General features: G+C 41.9%; 1 protein-coding gene across 1 annotated transcript in view; it reads left to right on the plus strand.

Annotated features, from left to right (window-relative positions):
- Nucleotides 1-1,397: 1,397 nt before the first annotated feature.
- Nucleotides 1,398-10,920, plus strand: part of SPAST (spastin) — an 85,369-nt gene continuing 75,846 nt past the window's right edge. Inside the window, exon 1 of the mRNA XM_045287022.1 lies at nt 1,398-1,891. Coding sequence (XP_045142957.1) covers nt 1,474-1,891 — 418 coding nt within the window. The 5' untranslated portion in view covers nt 1,398-1,473. The remainder of the gene's footprint in view (nt 1,892-10,920) is intronic.

The following is a 10,920-nucleotide window of genomic DNA, read 5'->3' on the forward strand; positions in this document are numbered from 1 at the left end:
AAAATAATAATAGTAGTTTTATTGGGAGGTTACATAACCGAGTGACCAAGACCACAGGCAGCTCCCAGCATCTCAGTGGGACGAATTTATGTGTCAGTTCTTTAGAAGACTTAATTCTTCCTCTACAGCCTATCCCCGTTCGTTTTCACCCAAGAGGCCAGTTCCTTGCAAAATCTGCCTGGCCCTATGTTTCCACTTCTGTGATCTGGATGGCAGCCACCTGAGCTTGAGGCTCATTAAAATACAGGGAGCAGAGGACAGTAGACAGTTCCCTAGAGGGATAACTAACCGAGTAGATTTTTTTTTTAAGTCTGGATTCTTAAAGTACATCATGAACAAGTAAGAATCCTTGTATTCCAACAGCAAGTCTTCGGAAAAGATATCTGATACCACCACCTCTCCTTCCCGCAGGGGGACAAACAACAAAATGTGGGCAAAGGGAGACGGGACAGTGTAAGACATGAAAATAATAATAATTTATAATTTACCAGGGGTCCACGAGGGTGGGAGGGAAAAAGAGTAGCTCATACCAAGGGCTCAAGCAGCAAGAAAATGTTTTGAAAATGACGGCAAAAAAAAAAAAAGGAAAAGAAAATGATGATGGTAACATATATGCAAATGTGTTTGATAGCAATTGAGGTATGGATTGTTATAAGAGCTGTAAGAGCCCCCAATAAAATGATTTATTAAATATATATATATATTTCAAAGCTGCCAAAAAATCTGAACACGTTCTAATTTAAAATTTCGGGACTCGTGACTTCATCCCACTGAAATATCTTCTTTGCTTTCGCTGACTTCAAATTTGCTTTTCTTTACTATTACTTTTCCTCGCAGGTAATATTTCTAATTCCCAGATTGATACGCATTGCTAGATGGAACTCAAAATAATGATGAAAGAAATAGTAGTGAAGAAAACGATGACATCGCGGGATTATGAACCCTAAGAGCTAACCTAGGGGCTTCAATCGCACTGCCACTTTCCCCGGACCGGGAGCCAACCACCTGGGAAACGAGGGAAGTCCTCTGAAAAGACACAGCCCAAAGCGTCTGCGTGCGAACTGCATGCTGGGAACTGCAGTTCCGCGGGGAATGGGCCGTGCAGCAGGCACTGCACACGCGCATTAGAGGAAGCCCGGCCAACAAAGACGGCGGCGTGTGCGCGTGCGTGCGCCGGAGAAAGCCTCGGAAGAAGCGTGCGCGTGCGTGGTCGTCGCGCTGCGCTACCAGGCGGCGGAGAGTACAGCGAGAGGGAGGGGCTGGTGTCAGACCGGCCGCTGGAGAAGAGGTTGTGCTCTTCGCCTCGGAAGGAAGAAGGGGCGGGGCCGGCGGGCCGCGCGTGTGGAGGTGCCGGGCTCTAGGGACCGGCGGGCTCGCGGGCGTCCGTGGCCGTCGCTTCGGCTGCTGCCGTCGCCTGGTCGCCGTCGGTCTGCAGGAGGCGGGTTATGGCGGCGGCGGCAGTGGGGGCTGTGAATGAATTCTCCGGGCGGACGCGAGAAGAAAGGCTCCGGCGGCCGCAGCAGCCCGGTGCCTTCCAGGCCTCCGCCTCCCTGCCTGGCCCCCGCCCCTTCCGCCGCGCGGCCGGCCCCTTCGCCCCGGTCGCCGCATAAGCGAAACCTGTACTACTTCTCCTATCCGCTCTTCGTGGGGTTCGCCCTGCTGCGCTTGGTCGCCTTCCACCTGGGGCTCCTCGTCGTGTGGCTCTGCCAGCGCTTCTCCCGCGCCCTCATGGCCGCCAAGAGGAGCTCCAGGGCCCCGCCGGCGCCGGCCCCGGCCCCGGCCTCGCCCCCAGCGCCCGTCCCGGGCGGGGAGGCCGACCGCGTCCGAGCCTTTCACAAGCAGGCCTTCGAGTACATCTCCCTGGCCTTGCGCATCGACGAGGACGAGAAAGGTAATGGGGCTCGGGGGCCGCCGGGGGCTGGGGGGAGGGTCGTGGGGAGGCCGCGGAGCCAAGGAGCGGGGCTCGGAGGGAGGGTGGTCACACCTGCGTCCCTTTCCCGCGGGCGGGACGAGGGACCCGCGGAGTGGACCTGCCCCTGCAGAGTGCGCTCCCGAGAGCCAGACCCTCGTCTTTCAGAATTCCCCGTCACCCCCGCCCCTGTGGGGACGCCCCTAGCTGCCCACTTTGTCTCCCACACCAGCCTTCCGCACGCCTCTCTTTGAGACAGCCGGACGTGCAGGTGACAAGTGACAGTTGTCCTAGAGTGACCACACGGATCACTGTAAACAGCGTGCGGCCTCGGCAGGGCCAGGTTTCCAAAAGGTTTTGATATCGAAGAAACTTGTGCCTTGTGTAGCTACAGGCTTTTCATGGAAACACTGCTGAAGTTAAGTTTCAGGGAAGACGACGACAAATGGCGACTTAATTTTGAAAGGAACGGCTGCATATGATCACGGCTGGATTTGTTTGCATTTTTTTTAAAGTTTCATTGGCATTTTGTCAGTATAATTACTTTTTACGTATTTTCTGATAAAGTTGTAATTTAGCATGAACATTTCTGCCTCTGCTTTTGTTGATTTCAGTTGCATTCCACGGTGGCCTTCCTAAGTTTCGAAGCTCAAAAGTTAACGGAATGGATAGGATAAACTTACACACTTACTAAATTATAGTAAAAATTTAAAAATATGTATTGTGGAGGCATCCATGGCTTAGTTACCTGGTGCTCTAACAGACATATTACAAGGGACTGATTTTTAACAAGTAACTTTGTTTTCTCACAGTGTAGGCAGCCAGCAGTCCGAATTCAGGGCACCAGCATTAGGGAAAAGCTCTCTCTTACGGGTCAGTTCTAGGTGAAGGTCCTTGTCTTCAGCCTCTCTCCTGGCTTCACACTCTTCTTGTGCCAGCGTGTCAATCTTCACCGTTTCTTTTTTCTCTTGCTTTTTAAATCTCATATCTGTAAAGAGATGGATTTAAAATATATCCTACACTAATCTTCAATAGCATAACAAAGACAGCCCATTCCCAAATAGGATTATAACAAGAGGCATAGAAGTAATTAAGATTTGCAGCACGTTTTTGAGTGACACCATTCAATCTATAACAGTTACTCAGCTTTTCTTTATAATTAATAATTCACATTTTAGCTAGCCTTTGTGGCAGCAATTGTGTTATATTAGCTTTGCATGCACTTACTATCTCATTTAATACCCACAGTAACCTTGTGTGGTAAAGGTACTGTTACTATCAGCATTTTATAGATGAAGAAACAGGCTGGAATGGTTAGAGCAGGTCTTTCCAAATATATGCTGATAATTGCCAATGAAGGTTTTTTTTTAATGGAAGTTGATAAGTGATGCTGGAAGAGTCAGAATACATTAAAAAAAACAACAACCTCCTTTTATTCTTCCCACCACTATGCTGAGACCATGCTTTCCCACCAATTCAAAAAAATCCCACTTTCCCAATTTGTCTGCCTCAATTAAGAAGCCTTGGTGTTACTCTGGATGGGCACTGGGCTATTGTAAGGTTGGTGGATCAAAACTACAAGATGCACCCCGGGAGAAAGGTGGGGTTATCTGCTGCTTTAGAAATTCTGTACAAGGTTGCTGTGAGTTGGAATTGAAATAATGGCAATGGGTTTTGGGTTTTAGTGACACCTTGGGTTAACCGGGAATTCTGGTGGCATACTGGTTATGCACTGGGCTGCTAGCCTCCAGGTCAGTGGTTCAGAACCATCAGCCACTCCTTGGGCGAACATTCTTTAAAAAGAGTTAGAGTCTTGGAGACCTACAAGGGCAGGTCTACCCTGCCCTATGGGGTCACCATGAGTCAGAATTGACTTGGCAGTGAGTTTGATTTTTTTTTTTTTTGAGTGAGTTAGGCACTGGACTGTCAACAATTAGGTCATCATTTCAAACCCACTAGCCACTCTGAAGGGAAAAAAGTGAGGCTTCTGCTCCCAGAAAGGTTTATATTCTCAAAAATCCTTTATAGGGTCACTGTGAGTCACAACAGGCTTGATGACCATGGGTTTGGCTTTTGGCTGCAGTTCATTTGTAGTGTGCTTCTACATTACCAGCTCTGGAAACTTTTATTGTTGCTGAAACCTATTTCCTTTTGGGGGCCTAGGAGTGAGAAGTCAGTTAGGGAAAGAGGTGGCTAGCCATCGTGATGTTGGAATATAAAGGCAAACCTGAAGGCTTAGCATTAAAAGATGGAGACATATTTAAGAATGGACGGTCTGTATTTATGGTTACGTATCTATGGAAGGAAGTTGTTAATAGCTTTGTTCTCCAGCACTTCTTTGGAACACTCAGGGATCTCTTGGGGAGAATTAAGAGGAGCATCCCATTTCTTCCTTAGAGAAGCATTATTTCAGTAGAGTCCTTGGAAGTTAATCTAGATAAAAGGATAATAGAGGGAATACATTTTAAGAGTGGATCATTTTAATTGTTATTTTTGGAAGAGAAGGAACGATGGGTGGTGTACACTTTGGGCTGCTAATCAAGAAGGTAGCAATTTGAACTCCCAAGCCGCTAAATGGAACAAAGATGAGGCTTTCTGCTCCTGTAAAGATTTACAGCCTTGGAGATCCAGAGGCAGTTCTCTTCTCTCCTAGAAGGTCACTGTGAGTTGGAATCTACTTTGATGAAAATGGGCTTAATCTTAGTTGGTGAGAGTTGGGGTTGGGATGAGAGGTGAGCTCCAGGAAAATGTAGGTATTAAAAAATAATCCTGGGCGCTTACTTTAAAGAAAAAGTTCCATGTGAAGAATACACGACCAAAGTCCAATGCAGACCTTGGTTCATGTAGTTTATGTCGTTTCACTTTTCTTTGAGTTGCAGTTAAATCCTCTTTTAAGATATATATATTTTTAAACTTAACAGTTTTATTGACATATAATTCACGTATCATACAATTCATTGGTTTTAATGCATTAAGAGTTGTTCAGTCATCACAATTTTAGAATAAAATATATGTTTTTAAGTATAACTATTTTCAGTGAATTGTATACCAAGTAGGAGGTTTTAAACAGTTTTAGGAAACATTCCAGTTATTTTTTTACTCCATTTTTTCCCCCATGAACTTCTTGAAATCCCCTTGTATTTCACACTTTTTTGACTGATGTTTGTATTCACGGATACTTTTTTTTTCTAAAGTGAACATCAGAGTGGATTAGGGCAGCTCTTTAGTTTTATTTCTACAACTGGTGCCTTTTTATGCCAGATTAAATTAGTTCATACTGAAACAATTTACTCACTGCCATTAAGTCAGTACTGACAGGATGGAACTGTCCCTGTGAGTTTTGAGATTAATCTTTACAGGAATAGGAAATCCCATCTTTGTCTTGAGGAAGCTACTCTCTGGTGGTTTTGAAATGCTGACCTTGCAGTTAGCAGCCCAGTGCATAACCGCTATACCACAGGGTTTCTAAATGGAAACAAATGAATCACGTATTTATTATCCTTAAAAACGTAGTAAAACTGAGTTTACCTAGTCATAGGTTTGTTCTTACCACTTTTTATTAATTCTCTTTAGCACACTGAAACTCTTTGTACTTTAGCCTTAATCTAGAACAGCGTTCGTTTCTCAACCTGTGGGTCGCGACCCCTTTAGGGGTTGAACGATTCTTTCACAGGGGTCATCGATTCATAGCAGTAGAAAATTACAGTGATGAAATAGCAGTGAAAATAATTTTATAGTTGGGGGGATCCCCACAACATGAGGAACTGTATTAAAGGGTCTTGGCATTGGGAAGGTTGAGAACCACGGATCTAGAAAGAGAGTGTTCTCATTTGAGGTCTGTTTATCTTTCAGCTATCCTTGACAATGCAGAATTTCATTCCAAGAGAATTAAATTCCTCCAATCTCACTTTATCCAAGTACATCTGAACAAATCAAAATAAATTGTCCAGATCATTTTCAGAATTTTCCTAACTGGCAAGCCATTAGGCTTTAAGTTAAGGACTAGTGACATTGCTGCTAGCCTAACCTATCCAAGAGCTTCAAGGTTGGAAGACCTAACTCATCTGCTCCTGTAAATATAACAGCCTGGAAAACTCCATGGGACACTTTTACGTTGTCTCTTGAAGTTGCTGTAAGTGGAATGGATTGCATGGCATGTAACAACATCCCTGGCAGCTTGGCTTAGCTGATAAATGTACTGAAGCTTTCTCAGGAGAATAGGGCTTCTTCAGGCTCAAAAAACCCCAACAAACCTCTGACATTGAGTCAATTCTGACTCATAGCAACCCGACAACCCTATGGGACAGAGTAGAATTGCCTCCGTGGGTTTCTGAGACTGTAAACCTGTATAAGAGTAGAAAGCCTCATCTTTCTTCTGTGGAGTGGTTGGTGGGTTCAAACTGCTGACCTTCTGGTTAGCAGCCCACTTCCACCAGGGCTCCTAGTGAATGGAAATAGCTGATGCCTCGAAATGATAAAAACAAAATTAAGAATTAAGTCTTATTTAATGAAGTAGCATATAATTGTAGTTCATATAGTGACTTTATTTTGAATTCCGTTGTCTATCATGACTCAACTTTGGCAGTGAATTTTCTGAACTGTCTTAATTTGTGTAAAACCAAACTGTTTTAAATACAGAAGAATAGAACTGCAAATTCTGTTTACTTAAAGTATATGAGGTCTATTGTTAAAGCAAATATTTCAGATATCAGGTAATGTGAACAGCTTTGTATTCTAGGTTTTATTTGTAAAATAAAAAAAATTAACCTTTTATTTGTTTTACTTTGTTAATCTTGTAGTTTTGTGTTGATTTTTTCCCCCTCTATATGAAATCCTGGATAGGTAAATCTATAGAGACAATAACTGGATTAATGGTCCCTTGGGGGTATGTATGGCAAGGGGATGTTGGTGGGGCGAATGGGGAGCTAGTAATGATGAGTACAGTATTGAAGCAAAAGTTTGAAAGTGGGTTGTGGTGGTGACTGTACAACTCTTGATAAAATTGAACTACTGAATTGAATGATATGTGAATTATATGCCAATAAAACTTGGGGTGGGGGAACTTCTCCAGTGAGATGGGTTCTGACACTTAAATGACTAATAAATGTATAGCTTCAACTTTTTGTATCTACGGGTTCTATGGTGGAGAATTCCACCAACTGCAGATGGAAAATGTTGGAGAGGTGGGCAGTGATGAAGCATTTAAGGATGAAACGCCAGACACCCAGACCTACTGCCGTGGAGTAGATTGCAATTCCTGGTGGCCTTGTGTGTAGAGTTAGAAGTGCATTCTCAGAGGGTTTTTAGTGCTGTGACCTTGTGGAAGAAGCAGATCATCAGAGTGTGTTTGAACCATCAACCTTTTTTGCCACCAATTTAAAATTTTTAGTTTTGGAAATATAAGTATATGGTAATCCTATTTAGTATTGAATTACTGTACATAGAGTTTAAATTACTCTATCTTCTATTTGATCCTTTTTGCAGTAAGGGTTCAGAATATGCATGTTTTTTGCTGGCAGTCCACATGCCACTTAACTGAGTACATGCCAGGCAGCAGGCTATTTTACATGGCTTGTCATTTAATCCTCACAACTATTTTTAGGTGAGGAAGCAGAGCTTTGATTAATTTATGAGGTAGCAAATTATGGACAAGGATTTAAGCCCAGCTTGTTTGGGTTTAAACACAGTTTGTGTAACTCAAACTCATTGCCTTGGAGAAAGTGCTGACTTCTAGTGACCCATGTGGTTTTCCAAGACCAACTGTTTATGGGAATAGAAAGCCCAGTCAGTATCTTAGGAGCTGCTGGTGGTTTTGAACTGTTGACCATGTAGATTGTAGCGCAGTGCATAACCACTACACCACAAGGGTTCCTCCCTCTACCCTGTTTGTGTAGAAAGCCATTTACCATGGAGTAGACTGACTTATGGCAACCCATGTGTTTCAAATAGAACCATTCTCCATAGTTTTCTTTTTCTTCTTAAAGTGAATTTGTTGTGGTTGATAAGACTATAGCAGAACATACACTGATTGAACAATTTCTCCATGTACAATTTGATGACATCGATTACATTCTTGAAGCTGCGCAGATATTTTCACACTCCTTTTCTGAATTGTTCCTCCACAGTTAACATACCATATTGAGTCCTTTGAGTTGCTCTTGTCAGTTTGATTCCCTGATAGGGCTTTTAATGGGTGATATATCCCAGTATATCTCCAGGCCTTCCAAGGTGCTTCTGGGTGGACTGGAACTTTTAATTTTAGGCTTAGCATCTCAGTGTATCCACTGTGTTTGCACTACTTAGGGACATCTATTTGTGCAGGCGTCCTGCTTCAGGTAGTATTACCTTTAAGCTGTATGTAAGATTTCAGTCTGCCCTTATGGGTGCACGGTAGAAGCCCTTTCTCCCACAGTGGCTGGTGATTTTGTGTCCATCCAAAGCATACCAGAGAGTGCTCCAGGGCTCCTCGTTCAGAGGCTAAGAGGGAGTGTAAAGGTCCACTTATATAACATTACATTGTATTAGGTATTATAAGTTATCTAGAGATGAGTTAAAGTATGTGGAAGTATATTATGTTATATGCAAATACTATGCATTTTATGTAACATTTTCGGATTTTAGTGTCCGGTAAAGGTCCTGGAACCTGTCTTCCACTGATATTGAGGAATGACTGTATATTCATGTTCATTTTATATTTTTTCCTGTTTACAAGGAGTTAAATAATTTTATGGATTTTTGTTTTGACGATCGAATATTCTTTGGAGATAGATCATTTATGATAATTGATCTTTTTTGAGGAGAAACTGAAATTGAACAAGTGAACTCATTGTAGCTAAAGCAAGACTTTTAAGTGAAATACACTAATAATTCTGTAACTTTTATTTTAAATTTAGCTGGTTCTATTTTATGATCCTGGTAATGAGCCTTTTGTAATATTTGGAGGAAAAAAGGAGTTTTTATTTTTTTGTTAGTAGCTGACTTTTAAAAAGAAATTATTGGGATTTCTTACAGATAATAACATTCAATAATTCAATTAGATCAAGCATATTTGTACAATTGCTACCACAATCAAGTTCAAAACATTCTCTTCTTGAACTCTTTCATATCAGCAACCCTTTATCCTCTCCCCCCCCCCAAGGAACCCTTATTATTCTTATTTATACATTATTGTTGTTGTTTGCTGTATGTTACCCCACCGCTATATCCATTCCCTGCAATTCTGTTACCCGCTCCCCTGGAGTGGGGTTATACCGTCATCCTTGCTATCAGCTCTCCACCCCCTTTTCCGTATCCTCAGGGAATCATTACTCCCTGAACTGTTTCTGAAGGGTTATCTATCTTGGCTTTTATGCATTCAATGATTTTAATTATACTGAAAAGGAGGTTTTAACAATGGTTATTTGAGTTAACTGCAACTTGACCTAACATGTTTTGCATGGCTCCCGCAGCAAGACCAACCTGGGATATCCTGAGCTACTGGATATGGGGCAAGTTCTATAGGTGTGGTTCAATGTTTGGGACTTGACAGTTATGGCTAGTATGTTGTATGAAAGAGAGCCAGCATCTCAGGATGTTGTAAGTCTCAGGATGGTTGGTTTCTTTTGCGTTATTACAGCTTATGAAAGGTTTCTTATCAGAGCAGCTGATGGATTCAGATTGCCAACCTTTTGGTTAAGCAGCTTAGTGCTTAACCACTGCACGACCAGGACCCTTTAACATTTTTAATATATGTGCATATGCATATAATTATGTATAATATAAAATTTCAAATAGGTTAAAAAATATTGCCATATAAGTGGTGATACGGTAGAGGGAGAGTGGGTTGGGAAGAGGGAACCGATTACAAGGATCTATATGTGACCTCCTCCCTGGGGGACGGAAAACAGAAAAGTAGGTGAAGGGAGACATCAGACAGGGCAAGATATGACAAAATAATAATTTATAAATTATCAAGGGCTCATGAGGGAGCGGGGAGGGGAGAGGGAGGGGAAAAAATGAGGACCTGATGCCGGGGGCTTAAGTGGAAAGCAAATGTTTTGAGAATGATGAGGGCAATGAATGTACAAATGTGCTTTGCACAATTGATGTATGTATGGATTGTGATAAGAGTCATATGAGCTCCTAATAAAACGATTAAAAAAAAATTGCCATATAACTTTTGTACCTCTATATGATCAGATTCTTATTTAAACATATATTCAAGATTCTTGTATATGAACATCTATTTGCAAAAGATAGAAGATATCAGTAGTATCAGATTTATTATATTTTCTTTTGCTCTTATAAACATAGTTACCTGCCATTTAAAAATGATTGATTCCAGTTTTAATTTTCTTGAGGTTAAGGATTTTGTTTTAAAGTGTCTATGGTTAGCATAAGGAAGGAAGAACTCTAAGCAATGGACATTTAGGTGATATTAAACTTTTCTAAAAGGATAACAATAAATACAAGACACATTTTCAGATTTCTCTTCAAAAATACTTATTACAAGGGCACTAAAGAGGCAAAAGGAGCTAATATTAAGGATTTTATTCTTTGTTCTGTTTCTAATTTTCCTAATTGCATTATATATTTTAAATAATGTGGAATAAAGCTAAACCTTATAATCCCATTTAGTCATTTTTTTCCCTCCACTCTTGACTTATAATACTATAGCCAAGCCTGTGACGATATTAACATGTTGATGAAGCCCCCTCCATTATTTTCCTTTTGAATATTAACTGCTTACATTAGCCAGCTGTAAGATAAAATATCCTTTGCACACTCAACATATCAGCAGTTGTTCATTCTGGTAAACAAGGAAAGAAAAATGTCAGGTCGGCTCCAACCCCAACTATGTGGACACCTGCCCCCCCACCCAGGAGAATTTATCTCAGAGGACGGCACTGAATCTCCAGCTCCAGGAGAGGGACATGTCTGATCGGAGCACACGGGAGCAGATGAAGTAGGAGGAGGAGAGAGTGGAGCACATCCTGGCCTACTAGGCTGTGAGGACGATGTTCCCACTCAGA

This window comes from Echinops telfairi, unplaced genomic scaffold (genome assembly GCF_000313985.2).
Source record: "Echinops telfairi isolate 266 unplaced genomic scaffold, ASM31398v2 ScPeMD7_10;HRSCAF=50, whole genome shotgun sequence".
Classification (NCBI taxonomy): Eukaryota; Metazoa; Chordata; class Mammalia; order Afrosoricida; family Tenrecidae; genus Echinops; species Echinops telfairi.